This window comes from Mus caroli, unplaced genomic scaffold (assembly GCF_978045245.1).
Source record: "Mus caroli unplaced genomic scaffold, Mus_caroli_1 scaffold_4, whole genome shotgun sequence".
In the NCBI taxonomy this organism is placed as follows: domain Eukaryota; kingdom Metazoa; phylum Chordata; class Mammalia; order Rodentia; family Muridae; genus Mus; species Mus caroli.
In genome coordinates, this window is record NW_028227259.1 from 121,373,037 (window position 1) to 121,392,226 (window position 19,190).

Here is a 19,190-nt window from a genome sequence, read left to right on the forward strand (position 1 = left end):
TCAAGAAAGGTGTTCTATTATCTTCTCCATTATAATATTTATGGCCAGGAGTCTGCTGGGTCTGCTGTCTCCCTTTTCCTGCTTCTTTACAAAGACTGTCTCCATTATCCCTGGACTGTTTGTCTCCATCCTCTGTTGCTGTGATAAAAATGTCCTGACAAAAGGCAACTCCAGGAAGAGACGGTGCATTCTGGCTCACAGTTCAAGGCTGCAAGGTGTAGGGGGACAGGGAAGTCAAGAGCAGGGATGGATGGATGTTCATGCTTAGCTCACTTCTAGCCCAGGATCCCAGCCTAGGGAATGGTTCTGCCCACAATGGGCGGACCTCACACCTCCATTAATCTAGTCAAGATAATCCCTCCAGAAATGCCTCAAGCTCCACCTACACCCGTCTCCCAGGAGATCTAGAACCTATCACATTGACAGTTGAGATTAGCCATCACTCTACTTTTATGACTTTATCAATTTGCATTTAATATTTATTTCTATATGAAAATGGGGGTTGCCCAGCAAGTAGTCCGTATACTGTATGAGTGCCCAGTGCCTAGGGTTCCCATGGAGGCCAAAAGAGGTTGTAGGATTCCCTAGAACTGGAGTTACTCATGGTGGTGAATGCTAGGAATTGAACCCTGGTCCTCTGGAAGTACAACCAGTGCTCTTAACCCAAGTCGTTTCTCCAGAGCCTTACCACACCTTTTGGACACCTTTTTTGTAATATGCTTGCTGTAATTTCTTTCATGTATCTTGTTTCTTACTTTTTATAGACACCTGAAAATCACAGGATTTCTAATTTTCACCAGATTTGCAAATGCTCCCCTCACTATTTCTTCAAGGAAATACTTAATATTTTATTTTATTTTTCTGCTACTTTTTTATTTTATGTGTATGTGTGCTTTGCCTGCATGTATGTGTATGCACTCTGTGCGTGCCTGGTGCCTACAGAGTCCAGAAGATCCCCTGGAACTGGAGTTGGATGTGAACAGGCATGTAGGTGCTGGGGATCGAACCCAGATCCTCTGAAGAGCACCCAACGCTCTTAACCACTGAGCCACCTCTCTGGATCTGTCTTACCATAACCTTTCTCACCTTTACAGATGCCTGCTAGTCATATACAGGCTACTTGGAGGTTTCCCTGGTTCAGTGATTCTCACCTGTGTTTGCTTGCCTGCTTGCTTGCTTCCTTCCTTCCATTCATCTTTTTCCATGTTTTATGTGAGTTTCATATATTCATTCAAACACACTCACTAAGTTTTTTTCCACATCTCATCCCATGCACCATGTGTTTATCCCAGACATTGTATTGTACTTTCCCTACGCAGGCCGAGTTTGCGTCTCTTATGGCTTGTCTATTGCTGCTCTACGTGCCCCTTAATCCCTCTGGCTTTAAACCCGAGGGCTGCAGTCACGTGTTTACTGTCCTTGCACTGTCTCGAGTTCAAGGCCAGCTTGGGCTACAGAGTGAGTCCTTTTGGGTGGCCCTGTCCTAGGCTTCCTCATTGCCAGTACACAGTACAGACTTGAGGGGTGGGGCACTGTGGGTCCCCACCACCTCTGGACTGTTCCCTTCTATTCCAGCTGTGCCCGGTGAACTCTTAGCCACCAGAGTCACCTCAGACTCTTATGGTTCTCACTGGCTATCACAGGGCCCACCAATGTGTGCCCGCACCGCCCTGCGCCTGTCCTGGATGGACCCCAGGACTCCTGGGGCTTCCTCACTCGCTATCACAGGGTCCACCATTGTCTTCCTGTACTTCCCTGTGCCTGTCCTGGGTGGACCCCAGGACTCCTGGGGCTTCCTCACTTGCTATCACGGGGTCCACCAGTGTCTGCCTGCACTGCCCTACGCCTATCCTGGTTGGACCCCAGGACTCCTGGGGCTTCCTCACTCACTATCACGGGGTCCACCAGTGTCTTCCTGTACCTCCCTGCGCCTGTCCTGGGTGGACCCTGGGGCTCCTGGGGACTTGCCTCTGCTTCTTGTGGACCAGGGATCTTTGCCCTTTGCCTGCCGGCCACTGTCTTCAAGTGCCATCCTACGGGCGTTTCATCTGATGCTTTGATTGTTTCAGATGACAGGAAATAAATAAATCAAGTGCCCGTTTCTCCATCTTGGCTGGAACCAGAAATCTCCTCGTTCTATTTTTGAACTTATTAATTATGGGTAGTCAAGCTTATTGATTTAGCGTACGGCGTCTGCTCTGCCATGGTGCTTAGTAATTAAATGTTCGCTCGTCATTTATTCTGGGAGGTTTCTTTTAAATCTCTCTCTCTCTCTCTCTCTCTCTCTCTCTCTCCCCCCCCCGTTTAAACGTAATCATTTTGGTCTATAATATGACAGAATAATCTCTGTTTTCTCAAAAATGATCGTTAATAACTTAGCTTAATTCCTAACTGAAGCCACAGTATTCAGAAATTCAAAATGCACCTCAGCAATTGAATTTCAGGAACTAGATCCTCATTTTTCTAAAAGGGAATCTCCTATACCCGCTGCCATGCCTCCCTGGTTTACTCCGGGACTCCTTCTGTTCTCAGGACAAGGAAGGAGAGCCACTTTCTGGCGCCCTCCCTACCCTCAGCTACCTTACTGCCAGGCGCCTCCATTTGAGACACTTTGCCCGACAGTATTAACTTGTTGGCTTTGTACTTGATGGTCAGTATGTGAAGATCAGCAGGACAGTTGCCCAGGACAACGGGTGCAGTGCAGGCAAGGCAGACCCCTCTTCCTGTACCGAGCCTTTGTGGGCGCCCTGTTCTGCACAGCATAAAGACCAGATGTCTTAGTGTTGTTTTAAAGGCTTTTTGTGGTCTTCCTTGGCCTAAGAGCAGCTTTATTATCTCTGCTCCCAACTCTCCCACACATCCATATTAAATGAAATACATTTATTTTCCCTAAGAAAGCATGGCTTTTGACTTGTAAGTTAAAAACAAAACAACAACAACCAAAAAAAAAAAAAAAAAAAAAACAGGCCAGACCAGTCTTCTATACACTTATGTTGAGAGACATTTCCCTACCGTTTTTAACAACAGTCTGAACTCTTGTCTTTTGGGTGTCTGTTGTTCCATTTGGCTGAAAGTCCTGTATAAAGATAGAGAGGGACACAGGTTCTGACCCTAGCATCAGGCCCAACATAATACTGTGACAGTCCTCAGCATGCAGTACATACTTACTAAATGAAGGAATGAAGCTAGCCAGCGGCTGGATGGCTAGGTTGATCACCTACCTATGCTAATGACTCAAGGAAACTGAATTTGTGAAGCCGTGCACACCAACACCCAACGCCATCATGTCACAAGAGGAAATATATCTACCAACACTGTCACCTTTGCTTCTTCAGCTGGTGACCTTTTAACATTCTAGAATATCATATATTGAAGAAAAATAGATTTATTGACTAATTGCTAAATATGTAGCCTGGTTAGTCAGGAGGTCAAGGAAGAAACACAGTCTATACTTATAATTAGTTCAAACAGAAGTAAGTGCTGTGTGTGCAGCAGAGGCTACTTAGAATAAAAATTTTTAAAAAGAGGAAAAATAACATCCCAATTTTTTTTTTCAAAAATTAAGGGTAAGAATAGAATCAACACAGAATGAATTTGTGTGCCAACTGGTAGGTCAATATACAGACAGGTCAAAGGGCATCCTGGTCACGTGAGCTTCTGGCTGCATGAAAATATCATATTCCAGCCATTCCAGAGCACAGACCTTTCCGTCCCATCTCAGGAAGCACTGGCTCTGCCCTTCAGGACTTACACGGGCATGCAAATCCTCAGTCAGCATTAGAGGTTCCAGCATCCTGATGGGGGAGCTGCCTCCTTGGCTTTTCCCTGGCCCCACCCTCCTGGTAATCGTCCATAGATCATCGCTCATGCTGGCTTTGTTCACTTAACATAATGCTTGCAAGATCCACTCACACTGGAGCATAGATGACTGTTACTTTCTTCCTTTCATTTTTGTCTTTTTGAGACAGTTTCGTGAAGCCCACACTGCCCTCAAACACACTGTATAACCAAGGGTGGCTGAGCTTATAGTCCATCAGCTTCCGCACAGCACGTGCTGGGACTACAGGCGCACCCCACCACACCCAGCCCTTCATTCCCCTCTATAGCTGTTGTATTCCATTGTGCAGGTAGACCACATTTTCTTCACTCACAGTTAACCAAGTGTGCGGTTTATACCTGCAGTCTGGCAATCAGGGATAATGTCACTCGGAAACCTGTGTGAGTTTGTGATGTGAATGTCTTTTCCTTTCTTTTGGGTATGTACCTGACAGTATTATTCTTTTTTTTTTTTTTCTGTGTGTGTGTGTGTGCCCGCGTGCACGCACATGCACACTTGAAAAAGCCAGGTAGGATCCCCCAGAGCTGGAGTGGTTGTGAGCCCTGTGACAGGGTGCTAGGAAGAGAACTCTGGTCCTTTGGAAGAGTGACATGTGTTAACCACTGACCCATCCCTCTAGTCTCATGGTGTGAATTCCTGAGACAATGCTAACTCCAGGCTCTGGGTTTTAGTGGGTGTTTTTTGCTGATGGTGATGGGTCTGTCTGTCTGTCTGTCTGTCAATGAACTCTCATTCCCAAGCTGTCTGCACCACTCTGCATTCCTATCTGCAGGCTCAGAGAGTCTCTCCCTCCTTCCCCCATCTCCCAGTGCCTGTGTGTTTTCATACCTGTCCTAGCGAACTTGAAATGGGGTTTTGATTTTTGTTTCTGATGAAGATGTCAAGCTTCAAAACATATTTTCATAGTCATTTGTATGTCTTCATTTTCCTAAAGGAAGATTTATTTAAGTCCTGTGCCAATTTTAAATTTTGGGTTTCTTGTCCTTTCACTGTGTTGAGTTGTAAGATGAAGGTTTTCTTTAGTTTATTACATTTTATCTGTTTGGGGCAGGTGGGTTTATGTGTGCCACAGTATACATGTGGGGGTCAGTGGGCTTAGGGGTTGGCTATCTCCTGCCGTTGTGAGTTCTGTGGATGGAAACACAGGTCACCAGCCTTGGTAGCAAGCTGCCAAGCCATCCTGTTGACCCAGATAAATGCTTTTAAATATCGGTTTGTGTTTGTGTTTTAAATATCATCATCAAAACACTGTGCTAGAAAGAACTGAATGGCAAATCTCTTTTTTTTTTTCTACAGGAACTGAAGGTTTATAAGAAAAGTTGTAGTCAATGAGAGAGACAAACGGACTGAGCCATCCACAAGCATCGTGCTCGCCACACCGGCCACCATGCGTAAAGGGAAGGACCCAGAGAGCGCCGGTCTGTTCTTCAAGGATGACCCCGAAGAGCTTTTCATCGATTTGCATGAAATTGGACATGGGAGCTTCGGAGCCGTGTACTTTGTAAGTAGTCGCCCACCTAGAGGAGGTTTGGAAAGGGTGAGTTCTGCTGTCTGCCGTAGAACATGCTTACATTCCATATAGAGATGAGGTCATTGCCGAAATCGGTTCTGGAATGCTAGGCTCTGTTCCCAGGGTGGTAAGAGAGAGTGATAAATTTGAAGTAGAGTCCCATGTGTTTCCTGGAGACATCAGCTCCTTCAGCCTCTGCTCTCCATTCCTCCAACCCAAATCCTCCAAACCCTTGTAGTGCTTGTTGGTTCTATGGGTTTCAGCTCAAGTGTTACTTTCGTAAAACAATGTTGACCATTCAACTCTTTACCTCTTAACACCCTGTGTTTATGTGTAGTCCCACTCTAGCACAGTGGCAATGACACAGTTATGTGCAAGAGTGGCTAGTTATCATGTCCCTTCCCCTAAGTAGTGTGCTCCATGATAAGCAGGGGTATGTCCATCTCATCTATCACTGTGTTTCTAGGAACTAATACACTGACTGCCAATGATAGGAATGAAATAAATGTAGGAGATTGGATGGGTGGATAGGTGGATGAGTAGGTGGGTGTGTGTGTGGGTGGGTGGATGGATGAGTGGGTGGGTGAATGGGTAAGTGGGAGAGTGGATGGATGTGTGGGTAGATGGATGGATAGATAGATGGATGGATGGACGGATGTGTGGGTGGGTGGATGGATGGACAGATGTATAGGTGGGTAGATTGATGGATAGATGGATGGGTGAATGGGTTAGTGGGTGGGTGGATGGATGGATAGATGGATGGATGGATGGATGAGTGGATGGGTGGGTGGTGGATGGATGGATGGATGGATGGATGGATAGATGGATGGGTGTGTGAATAGATGAACACATAAGTAGTTATGTAAAGAGATATACAAAGACATTTGTTGACATTCACAGGAAGTCACTACTTTCTGATAAATGGTACAAGGCTATTCCTAACTCCAAATCCCAGAAATGGCTAAAATGGGGCATAGCCCATTCACCTGGTCTTGTGAAACGTTCTTCCACCTAGAATGGCAGGAGTCTGCGTCATCAGAGGAACTCATGTGACTTGAAGGGCAAGTTAGGAGTAGAGTGTGAAATGCCAGCCCCTTCTTCTGTAGTCCTGTTTGCAGTCACTCTTACGTGGCCCTCAGCCTCCGCTGCCCGGGTACTGCTCTTCCTCATTTTCCTTCCCAGTGGTTGTGCAGCTCTCAGGGCTGACTCCTGGCAGCATGACTCACATTCACCATGTTGAAGAAGGCTCATGAAGATGCTAGCGCAATACCCTGTGTACAGTGGGTACTAAATATGTCACTTGTTGCTAATACTCAACTAGAGACATCATAGGGGGCCCAGAATGCTTTGATGCGCACAGGTGACCATTACTCTGTATTATCCCTGAATAGAAGTATAATCACTAAAAACAGGAGGAAAGGGAGCCAATGCTTTAATATGAAACTTTTAAAAAGGAAAAGAGCCAAGACTCATGGCCCGTTCCCTTAATCCCAGCACTCCGGAGGCAGGCAGTTTTCTGTGAGGTTGAGGCCAAAACCCTGTCTCAATAAAACAAAGCAAAACAAACAAAAAAACTTCACCCCTTTGTCTACTGTGGTCACATAGGCTGGGCCTAAAGGAAGGATTTCCTATTGGTCATCATGCCTGTTGACATTAACTCATCATGTGTGTCACACCGGCCTTCTAGTCAATGGTCCTTCCTCTTGGTACTCACACTAGGGCCACGGTATCCAAGACCTTACTGTTCCCTTGGTCTCTGTCTACTATACTTGCATCAATAAGCTAGAAAAAAATATAAATAGACACACATATCTTTAGTGCGTGTGTGCAGCCTCTCTTTTGTCCTTCGTCTCAGCTAGAATCTTGCTGTAGCCACCAATGAGGTGCATCTAAGCTCTATTCTGTCCTCTCTTAGTCCCTCTGTCACTGTCACAGGACTGTATGCAAGCCTTTGTACTGGAATGTTCCCTACCGCCCTCCTCTGCTGACCCCTGTTCATCTTTGGGCACTAAGTTTAAACCTTATCCCTTCCAGAAAGGCTTCCCCTCCTAAGTCATGTCCTCCACTGTGGTCCTGGTAGACAGTGGCACCCACCACCCCTGCTGTAGAGCGCCTGGCACAGTGCAGTTTCACACTTGTCTGTGTCTCTGTTTTTTTGGCTTTGGGTGTTTTGGTTGGTTGGTTGGTTGGTTGGTTTTTTTGTGGGTTTTTTTTTTCAGCACTGAATATGGAACAGGGCATGTGCACTTTAGGCAAGTGGCTGGCTATATACCCATCCCTGCTTTGACCTGTCTCTTTATCCTATTTGAGGAGAGATGCAGACCAGACATATTTACTCAAAATTCTGTCCCTACCATTTAGCACAGTATTTAACAAAATGTGAAGCCTTTGTCCTGGACCTTGTAAGATGGCTCAGTGGACAAAGGTGACTGCCACCAAACCTGACAACCTGAGTTCAGGTCCCAGGCACTCCATGTGCACAAACCCGACAACCTAAGTTCAGACTGCCAGAGCCCACACAGTAAAGTATTTGCTAGTTAGATGAATGAATGATGGAAGCACGGTTCTTGGCATGGCTGATGAGTATTTTTCATAGATCAGAGTTTTATCATTTATTATTTACTCACAAATTATAACTCTAGCCGGTCTTACAGACCAGAGTCCATTCGACAGCCGTACCACCCTGGGCAGCCTCCTCATCTCCTCTGTTCTGAGAAGCTAAGCAGAGTCAGGCCTGAGTGGTACAGAGATGGAAGGCCATGGCCTTGCAACCCAGGCTTCTCTAGTGCAGCTCCTGTGACTCTGTGGTCAGTAGCTTTACATGGGGAGATGCCAGGAAATAAGTGGAATGTGGAGTGTGTGTCCCTTCAGAACTGAAGAAGTGTGTGTTTGCCTTCGCACAGGGCGGTGGCAGCACCCGTGAACGGGATGCTGGGAAGTTATCTGTTAAGAGGGGAAGCAGGCGGAGCTGGGTTGTCTCGGGCCACCACGGAGTCTGCAGTTTTCTCATGCTCTCTCACAGGCCACCTTGGTCAGCATCATGGCAGAACCATCAACAGAATAAAAACTTGCCTTTGGTTTCATACTTTACTTGGGGGCTGGGGAAGTGGCTCAGGGGTTAAAAGCACTTGCTGCTCTTGCAGAGGAAGGACCTGGGTTCGCTTGCCAGCACACACCTCGGGTGGCTCAAAACCACCTGTAAGTCCAGCTCCAAAGTATCCAATGACTTCTGGCCTCCACAGGCCCTGCATTCGTGCACACACTCGCACAGACACACTTACATACCTCATTTAGTTAAAAATAAAATCTTAAAAATAAATTTAAAGGTAAGTAAATAAAAGTGTCTTTGTAAGCCAGCAGAAATTGAAAATTGGCTTAGATACAGTAACGGGTAGACATTAAGTTCTCAGAAGGTACGTCTGCTGTCTGTGATCCTGTCCAGAGCTCCCAGGAGCATTTGTTCTATTGGAAATATAGAGCCTAATTCAAAATTGCCAGGATAACCGTAATCATTCGGAATACAGCACAGGGCGTTGTAAGAAGAGACTGTGCAGAGCGTCCTTCTGCCCAGTGCTCATCACTTATCATGGTGATGATCGATGCTAAAGTGGGATGTGACCACACAAACTTCACATACCTGTGACCCTGGCCAGCGCTGTCAGGTGCAGAGGCAAGAGGATGACTGAGGCTCACTGGCCACCAGCCTACCTCCAGGTTCGGCAAGTGACCCTGTCTCAAGGGGATAAGGTAGAGAGAGCTGGAGCAGGAGACTCAGTGTCCTCCTTTTACCTCTGCACACACAAGCACATACACAGGCGCACACCTACACATACATAGCACCTGCATGTGCCTATAGGAAAACCAGCGTGGAAAAGCCAGCAGAGAGGTTGTAAGTGCACAGAGTGATAACTCTGTAGACGTAAGGGAGCCGCACCAAACAGCCCCGACTATACATGTCCTTCATGCGAGATTACATAATGGCACTGTCTAATTCCATTTGATTCTCACATATTCATACAGCAAGGAACACAGAGAGGCCACTCCCATGAAGGCAGGGTAGAGTGGCTCTCTAGCCTGCCAGTGGGGGTGTCTTTAAACTTCCAACTGCCAGGACAGACACCGCAAGGCTCAGAGCATAAGTTAACTGGATATCATCACTCCTTCTTCCTCCTCTCTTTATTACAGGCGACAAATGCGCACACCAACGAGGTGGTCGCGGTTAAGAAGATGTCCTACAGTGGGAAGCAGACCCATGAGGTGAGTTAGCACCAGGCCTAAGCACAAGCATCAAGTTAGGATGAGGCTAGGCTAGCCAGTCAAGTTAGGATGAGGCTAGCCGGTCAAGTTAGGATGCAGCGTCCTCAGTCCTGGTGTCCAGTGCAGAGGAGGGCAGCTAGGTCCTAGGGTTGCCGTGTGTGTTTCAGAAGTCACTGGAAAAGAAGAGCCCACTGTTCTCACCCCAGTGACATGGTCAACGTCCGAGATAACAAGCAAGCTAGATACCTTCTTAGATAGTTACGGTGTGAAGACACACAGAACAAAGCTTTCCAAAAATGTAATCCATAAAAGTTAGCTAAGCATTTAGCGCAGCTTTTTTTTTTCTTTTGAACTCAAGGACAATTTTATAAGAGTTTAAGAGAAAACCATCCTAACACAGGCGAGTTATGAACCTCAAGGGCTGCCTGGTAAGAGGGGATCCCAGAGAGGAGAAGGGAAAAAAATGTCATCTGAGTTAGTGTGGAGGTCACGCAGACAGAGAGAAAGTAAAGAGGCCCAACGTGTCAAGGAAAGCAAACCTAGGAAAGAAACAGGCCGGGTGGCAGTGGTGACAGAGCACTCTTTTAATCCCTGCACTTGGGGGGCAGAGGCAGGCGGGTCTCTGGGTCTCTGAGTTCAAGGACAGAAATCCTGTCTCAAACCAACAACGACAGGCAGGGTGGGGAGCTGATTAACGGGAGCCCAGAAAACTGTTGGCCACATTTTGTCGCTTGTGGGACCTCTAGGAAAGCTTTCTGACATTGCCTCCAAGCAAATGACTTTGCAGTGTAGAACGTGGACGTGAGTCGGGGGTCTATTTTGATGCATTTGATTAGAGATTTGGACTTGAAGCTATAGGACAGGGTAGTCAGCTGGTCCATTTATTAAACCTCTGCCTCGTGTCCATCTGACACGGGAAAAGAGATGTATGCATCTATCTATCTAATCTGTGAATCTATGTGCATGTGTGCACACACTTGATAAATACTGTTTGCAGTTTGAAAATTAAACGTGTTTCTCTTGTCTCCATAGAAATGGCAGGATATCCTTAAGGAGGTTAAGTTTCTGCAGCAGCTGAAACATCCCAACACCATCGAGTACAAAGGCTGTTATTTAAAGGAGCACACTGCATGGGTGAGTCATACTCTAGTCTCTTCTCTCTAGTAACCTTTTATAATTACTTATTTGAACCGTAAAGCTACTGACCCCTGTCTGTCCCATTGGACCTTTGTAATCGATGATGTAACAGTTGTCTCTGCTGGTCGGTTTGTCCTCTGGTATGGATTCCATAGGATCAGTGCCGGTCTACCTGTCCGGAGAGAGCCTTGAGCAAAGAGATGGTACAGAGTCAGGCTCGATGTGGAAAACCAAACATTAAACCCTTCAGTCTCCCAGAACTTTTAAGCATGATTATTATATTTATTTTGTGTGCCCACGTTTGCCTTGGCACACACGTGGAAGCCAGAGGACTTGTGGAAGTTCTTTCCTTCCTTCCACAAAATGTGTCCCAGGAATTGGATTCGAGTCCCCGACAGCCTGAGCCACCGAGCCCCTGAGCCAGCTCTCCTCTCAGAACGTTTTTTTTCTTTTTTAAGACTTATTTTATTTTGTACATATGAGTGTTTTGCCTGCCTGTATACCAGACAGGTTTACAGTGCCCACAGAGGTCAGAAGAAGCCTTCAGTGCCCCTGGAACTGGAGGTAGAGATGGTCATGAACTGGCACGCCGTGCTGGGAGCAGAACAGTGCCCTTAACTGCTGAGTTGTCTCCTCAGCCCTCTTCTAGAACATTCATCGTTGCCACTTCCAGCCCTGCCCTGCCCCCACCATTCCATTTGACTATACAGTTTTTACAAAATGATACGACCACCATGAACCTAGAGTGGGGAGCTCTTCCACACATTTTAGGTTTTTTTTTTAGGTGACTGTCACTGTTTGACATTAGCATGTCACATACCATTTAGAACATGAAGGTGTTAATCACATTGGGCATTTTAGCTTAAAGTCCCATATACCTGTCTGTGATGGGTTGCTCGGGACACCAAGGCCTTTCAGGATCCCATCGCCAACAGAAAATGGACATTCTCTGTAAGCACTTCTGCTCAAGAAGTCCATTTCGGGGGTTGTGTGTGTGTGCCACAAATTGAAGGTCAGGTGTCTCCCCCAGTGGATCTCTACCTGATGTGTTGAGACAGTGTATCTCATTGAACCTGGAACTTGCCTATCTGATTGGACTGGCTACCCAGTGAGCCCCAAGGAGATCCCCATGTGTACGTCCCCTGCACTGAGATTACAGGCACACACCCGTGTACCCCACTTTTGCTTAGAGCCTAAGCTCTGATGCACATGCTTGCAGGGCAGGAGCTTTACCCACTAAGCCATCTCTCCTGCCTCCAAGCAGCTTTTCAGCTGCCTAGAGCCTCTGCTTCCCACCTGAGCGGATGTCAATCAAAGGAGCATCTTTCCTGGAAATCGGTTCCTCTGGTCAACCCCAGCAGCCTTGGAGGAGTCTGGGAAGACCTGGGTTGGACAGGATAAACGCTGCATGTTCCAAGTAACCAGGGTCTTGCCAGAGCTTCGGGAACTCCTCCTCTAGGCCCTGCTGCTCTTCAGTTACGCGGTCTAGCCAGCTTGCTTACCTGGTTTCTATCCACAACTAGTGTGACTGCTAGTTAGAAAGCTCTCCTACTCACTGAGCTGCAAGAGCCAGGGAGACAAACAGCACCAAGAGTAACCTGACCATGTAGAAGTAAAGGGAGCTGAGACCTACTCAGTGCACTGCTGGGCTGCAAAGGGCTCTGTGTGAAGGACTAAGGAAGGCACTCTCGTGCTTTTGAAAGAATAGGAACACAGTGCAACTTGCCCCTGTCCAGTGTGAAAGTTGTATTAGAACACAGTAGCTCCCCACACAACTCTGACTTCACTGTGGTGTGCAACCACTACATTCATCGGGAAGCACATCCCCAGTTTAGCCTTTGATCCTTTTCTGGGCTGGCGTGAGTACTGCAGTCCTCCCTATAATACCAGGCTGTGCTTATTTCAAGCGTTGTGACAGTCCACCCTGCTAACTGGGGATTTTCCTTTTTGGAGGTGGGGAGAGATTTTGAGACAGGGTTTCTCTTTGTAGCACTGCCTGTCCTAGAACTCACTCTGTAAACCAGGCTGGCCTGGAACGCACAGATACCCCCACCTCTGTTTCCCAAGTACCTGGGTTAAAGGTGTATGCCACCACAATCTGGCAACTGGGAGTTTTCTGTTTATATTTGGTGTTGAGGATTGAACCCCAAACAAATCAGGTGCAAAATCTTGAGTTCAACACCAATCTTTCTGGTTTGTGTATTCTTTGACAATTTCTAGGTTACAAACAATGAGTAATAAAAGTCTATATACTTAACACCTATTATGAAACAAGGCAATATGGGAAGGAGGTATCCGGTCGGATCTGGTAGTCTCAGCCTGACTGCCTACAGGGACCATGTCTACATCAACCCTCATGGGCTTAGGCCGAGGCCAAGGCAAAGGTGACAAGAACTGAAGTGTGGAAGATTATGAAAATCAGTTTGTTATCAGGTGGCCAGACAAGGCAGGTTTAGGGCAGGCCAAGTATCTTCCCTCCTGATGTCCTTAGTGCCTCGGTTGGTTGGTTGTGTGTTTGGTTGATTGGTTAGTCAGTTGGTCAATTGGGTACTTGGGTAGGCATATGGTTGGTTGGTTGGTTGGTTGGTTGGTTGGTTGGTTGGTTGGAGTAGGTTGGATTGTGATTGGTTGCTTGGTTTATTGATTGGCTGTTTGGTTGGTTTTGTAGCTATTTAGTTGGTTTGGTGTGGTTAACTGGAGGAACTTCTCATTCAGTTTTATTATTCCGATCTTTCAATCTGTTCCAGTTGGTGATGGAGTACTGCCTAGGTTCAGCCTCTGACTTGTTAGAAGGTAAGCATGACATCATAGCCTCTTCTGTTTTCCTTCTGTCATGTTCTCCATGGGGCTGGAGAGACAGCTCAGCGGCAAGAATACTCTTCTCTCTCAAGGACCCAGTTGGGCTCCCAGGCAGATGTCTGTAACTCCAGCTCTGGGGACCTGGCATCCTCTTCTGGTCTCCCCAGGCACCTGCACCCAATGTGCACACACATACACATGCACACGCAGGCCACATGTACAGGCACGGACACTAAAATAAAATCTTAAAAACAAAAAAGAATGTTATCTATTCCCAGACAAATAGACATAGTGCAGTTTGAGCCTCTGGCTGAAAGGCAGTTTAAGGTTCACTAGGTATACTGTATAGACATAATCTCTGCAGTATAGCTGGGTGGTCTCAGCAGTTTCCTATTGTTGAGTGCATGGCTGTCCAGGGCGGGCATTGCTGAAATGGCTGCTTAATATGGTATGGTAGCCCTAGCCAAAAACCATCAAAGCCATGTATACATGTCACTGCCTGTGCCTTTCCAGTATCACAGTGGGCACGTATGTGAGAGGGGAAGTGCTGTCAACTCACTAGTATCTACCCATGTGCAGAGTCAACAACGGACCTGAGCTCTCCCACCACTGCTGCTGCATGTGCCCAGCAGCCAGATGTGTTTAAAAATTCTATTTAAAAACCGTCTGAAACCAACCAGGACCTCTCAATAGAAGTTGCCTCATACCCTCTTAGGTCAAGGGTAACTGTGGTGAGTTTGTGGCAGAGGCGAGCAACATGGCCTAGAACGCAGTCAGGAGGGACCGATAAACCCAGGCCAGCTGGGTCAGAATCAACATCGCTTTGACTCGCCACTGATCAGTAAATTACTGCTGCAGGCCAATGGAGTGTATTGTGTTGGCTTCATCTTTGTGCCCTCGGTCTCTTCATCCACTGCTAATGCTGGGCACGGTACAGCTTCTGTGAGTTTGGGTGAATGCGCTCTCCAGCTGTCCTTCCATAAAGTCTCTGTCACTCTGTGCTGTGGAAGGCTGGCCATCCATCCTGACCCTCTCTCCTCCTCTCTCAGTTCATAAGAAACCACTTCAGGAAGTGGAGATTGCTGCTATCACCCATGGTGCCTTGCAGGGGCTGGCCTACCTCCACTTTCACTCCCTGATTCACAGGTAAGTCCAAACCCCAGCTCCCTTTCTAGCTCCATATCCCGGGACTACGGAATCAGCATGGGGTCCAGTGTTGGGGGGTGGGGGCACTAAGGGATCACAGGAGGCTAACAGATACCTCCCGGCCTCTCCCATAGCCCTGCAAAGACAGCACCCTGTCATGTTTCGGGGGGCTGTTTATTTGTTGTTTTTAGGTGATGGTGGCATGTTTAGTTTTAGATTCTTTTTTTTTTTTTCTTCCTCTTTTGGGACAGGATCTTACAATGTAGCTCAGGCTGGCCCTGAACTCATAATGTAGCCCGGGTAGATCTTGAGCTCCATTGGTTCCGCCTCAGCCTCCAAAGGGCCGGCATTTGTGGCATGTACCACCATGCTTTGCTTGCTGTGTGGGTAGCTGGCCTCCTGACAGTGCACGGAAGTCGGGAGAACAGAAGCCGTTGACTCGCGTGCTCAGGAGAGCATCACGCTGAGCTACCCCTTTCCTGTTGTAAGGAACAGGTGCCTCACATCCCAGAGGCTTCCCATGCCTGAAGTCTGTGTCAGTCCACACATGAAAGGTCCTCAGCACTCAATGGTGGCTCACACTCAAAACTGCCTGTAACTCCCATTCCAGGAGGTCTGATGCCCTCTTCTGACCTCTGTGGGGATACATTTCATAGCACACACAGGCTACCATGTAGCCCCGGGCACCATAAAAAAATAAGTTAAATAGACAAAGAACTAGTCACAATTGGTAAATATTGGTTAAGTCCATTTACCGTTTTATCAATGGATTTATTAAATTTTTGAGGTGTGTTTCCTGGATTCACTGTCATTGCTGGATGCTGACTCGCTTGGACCTCTGCTGGGTCTCATCCAAAGCTACAGAGTTTACTCTTGTGTTTGTTTCTTACTTTAATCAGCACACTGTTTATGAAAGACATGGAAAAGACAAAAAGGTTTTTTAAAGCCGGGCGTGGTGGCGCACGCCTTTAATCCCAGCACTCGGGAGGCAGAGGCAGGCGGATTTCTGAGTTCGAGGCCAGCCTGGTCTACAAAGTGAGTTCCAGGACAGCCAGGGCTATACAGAGAAACCCTGTCTCGAAAAACCAAAAAAAAAAAAAAAAAAAAAAAAAAAAAAAAGGTTTTTTAAGTTTTTTTTTTTCTTTTACCATTCATTGAATTCAAAAATGAAAGCCAGGCATGGTAGCACACACCTTTAATCCCAGCACTTGGGAGACAGAGGCAGGATAAACTCCGTGAGTTCAAGGCCAATCCGGTCCACAGAATGTTTTCCAAGAAAGCTGAGACAACATAGAACCTGTCTCATAGCCAGGCACAGTAGCATGTGCATATATTGTAATCTCAGCACTTGGGAAGTAGAGGCAGAGGAATAGAAATTCAAGGCCAACCTGTGCTACATAAAGAGTTCAAGACCAGCCTGGACTATATAGGACCTGTCCTCAAACAAACCCTGAATACCGTTCATCTCATCTTCTTACTGCTTTATGGGACGTTTCATCTCCAAGCCCTTCTTTGTTAGAGAATAAACAGCATGTTTGTTTTCAGTCTTTCTGCCCAGTGTCATCTTGAGGCGGAAGCTGTCATTCCAGGGGAAGTTTTAGAAACCCTTAAACCCATCGCTTTCTCTCCATTTTTCCAGCTGTGTCTCAGCCCATTGTCAGCTTGCAGCTCATGGTTTCCAGTCCTCAATACGCTTCATTCCCATCTTAAGAAACACAAGGGGGCATCCGCATCATCCTTCATCCTGAGTTTTCAAATGGCTTTTCCCTAACACCTTACTGCACCATGCATCTTAAGTGGCAAAACCAGCTGCGACCCATCCTAGGGATGCTGACTGCAAACTCCTAACCCTTAATCCTTGTCTGTTTTGATCTTTCAGGGTCTTCTCTGTACAGTGTTATTTCTTAAATAACACCTTTTCTGTAACCCGTACCCTCCCATGCCTTAGAGTGGCAGTTACAGTTAAAGGCAGAAAGGGGCACGGGCGAGACAGAACAGGTATGTGTCCAGCTGAGGAACCCTGGTCAGGGCGGCAGCGTCAGGCATGTCAGATTTGGAAGTGGGGGACAAAGGGCAGTTACCAGTGGCTCCAGGTCTCCCAGCACAAGGAATGTTGGTGGTGGCTGGAGAAAGCACTGAAGAACACACTTTGTCAGGGTTGCAGTCTCCTTGCGCTCCTTGACTGGCATGGCTGCCTCTTTCCCTCCCTCGCTCTACCCCTCCCTCTGAAGACAGCTCCTCCTGGAAGTCCTTCCAGTGACCACCCAGGAATGCGGCTCCCTTACAACATGCAGTCCTCGCTGAGAAAAGTATGCTTGTGTGTTTGTTTTGTTTAGTAAACATTTTATCTCGCTAGTTGCATGTTCTGGCTTCTTGCTTAGTAAGTATTAACAAGTTAACTCTCGGATCCTCTTCTTTCCCTCCTGTAGGGACATTAAAGCAGGGAATATCCTCCTCACAGAGCCAGGTCAGGTGAAGCTGGCTGACTTCGGATCCGCCTCCATGGCTTCTCCCGCCAACTCCTTTGTGGGGACTCCTTACTGGTAGGTACACTGAGAAGATATAGTGTAGGCTTAATATACACAAGGGAGGGTGAGCAGAGGGCACTTGGTGTCCCCATTCTTGTTTGTACAGTGGCAGGGATTGAACCGAGGGCCTGCAGGATGCCGGGGAAGTGCTCAGCCACTGAGCTACTATCGCCATCTTCTTCATTTGGAAACAGTCTCACTAATGTGTCCAGATTGGCCTGAGATGGATTCGTTCTCTATTTCAAGCTGACCTTGAATATGCAATCAATCCTCCTGCCTCAGGCCACCATGGAGTTAAGCCCCCAAGCCTGTACCACTTGACCTCCTGGCCTGGTTTCATCTCAACAGTGGATTTCCAGCCAGGGCTAGTGATGTACCTTAAACCTCAGCAGAGGCAGATGGATCTCTGTGAGTTTGACACCAGAACAGCCAGGGTTGCATGGAGAGACTCTGTTTCAAAAACAAGAACAACCAAGAATACAAAACAAAACAAAACAAAACAAGAAAGTTGTTTTCACAATGTGCACCAATCAGATTTCCTTTGAGAAGGTTAGAAACCTCGCTAGCCGAGAAGAGTGACCTTAAATTGTTCAAAGCAGGCAACTGGCTTTGGATCTGCTTTGTGTGAAGTTATCAGCTTGCTGGGCTAGCTCCGTCTAAGGTTTCACTTGAGGTCTTTTTTGAACCGTTCCCTGGAGGCAGCGTGCTCAGATGAGGACAGGGTTCTCCTTTACCGATCTCTGGCTGGCTACCAAGACCGAATGGAAGAAATCCAAGCTCCCAACTCAATGGAGTCCTTTGATACTTCACCAGCTGTGACGACATTCTGACTTGGAGTCTTCCCCTCATTTGGTTCCAGATCCCCTTTCTGAGCGTCCACGATATTCCATCAGGTTATCACAGCTTTGAAAAAGACACCTTCTAGAAAACTCTCCTAAAAAGAGCTGCTTTTTGACTTTCCACCTCGTCGTGAAGATCACATTCACCAAACCACTGCCCATACGGAATAGGCCCAAGCACTGTCCAAACCAGAGAGAGGGCAGAGGCCCCTCCCTGCTCAGGGTCAGGCACGATACCCCCCTTTGCCAGAACCTGATCTGTGTTGTGAGTTACGGTGTCTTTGGGACAGCAGGTCACATTCCTTTATGCTGTCCCTCCAAACATTTTCTCGTGTCTTTTAGAGTAAGTCATTTGTCGGCGCTCACAGCATACTAATACCTTACACATCTCTGTGAGGTCCCTGTGACACGCCTCTCTGTCCTTTAGATGAGGAGACAGATAGAGCATCGTTGAGTAACGACCGGTGAGCAAGGCGAGAGTGAATAATGGAGCCAGGATGTATTGAAATCACTCCGTGTTCCCTAGAAATCACTAAGGATGCTTGTGTGTTCAGCAGCGTTGTTCTCCAGAGTAGTGTGTGTGAGGAAATACCCGTCAGGAAAAATTGTGAACTTTTAAAATTAATTTTTAACTGGTGTACAAAATAGTGGGTTATGTCATGATATTTTCTCCCAGCTAGGGCATGTATGTACTTTGTTCAAATTCATCCCCGTGTCCTCCTCCACTCTGCTACCCTACAGCCTCCCCACCCCCAGGTGCTTCCCTTTTTGCTTGCCTCTCTCTCCTCCCTCCCTTCATCCCTCCCTCCCTCTCTCTGTGCCTCCCTCCTTCCATCCCTCCCTCCCTCCTTATCTCCTCCCCTCCCCCCTCTCTCCCTCTCTCCCTCCCTCTTCTCCTCCCTTCTTCCATCTATCTATCCCTCCTTCCCTCTCCCCCTCCGTCCCTCCCTCCCTCCTTCCCTCTCCCCCTCCGTCCCTCCCTCCCTCCTTCCCTCTCCCCCTCCGTCCCTCCCTCCCTCCTGTATTCATCTTTCTAAGTCTGGCTTGTTTCATATAACATGATGACCTTCAATCCCCTCCATTCCCCCACAACTCAGTTCCTTTTCAGTTGCTATGATAAAATGCCATGACCAAGT

General features: G+C 47.3%; 1 protein-coding gene across 5 annotated transcripts in view; it reads left to right on the forward strand.

Annotated features, from left to right (window-relative positions):
- Positions 1 to 19,190, forward strand: part of Taok3 (TAO kinase 3) — a 154,454-nt gene that overhangs the window by 70,952 nt on the left and 64,312 nt on the right. For all 5 annotated transcript variants that reach the window (XM_029477637.2, XM_029477639.2, XM_021163499.2 and 2 more), the window contains 6 exons: positions 5,135 to 5,339; positions 9,534 to 9,605; positions 10,638 to 10,739; positions 13,490 to 13,535; positions 14,591 to 14,687; positions 17,117 to 17,230. In XM_029477637.2, coding sequence (XP_029333497.1) covers positions 5,226 to 5,339; positions 9,534 to 9,605; positions 10,638 to 10,739; positions 13,490 to 13,535; positions 14,591 to 14,687; positions 17,117 to 17,230 — 545 coding nt within the window. In that variant the 5' untranslated portion in view covers positions 5,135 to 5,225. The remainder of the gene's footprint in view (positions 1 to 5,134; positions 5,340 to 9,533; positions 9,606 to 10,637; positions 10,740 to 13,489; positions 13,536 to 14,590; positions 14,688 to 17,116; positions 17,231 to 19,190) is intronic.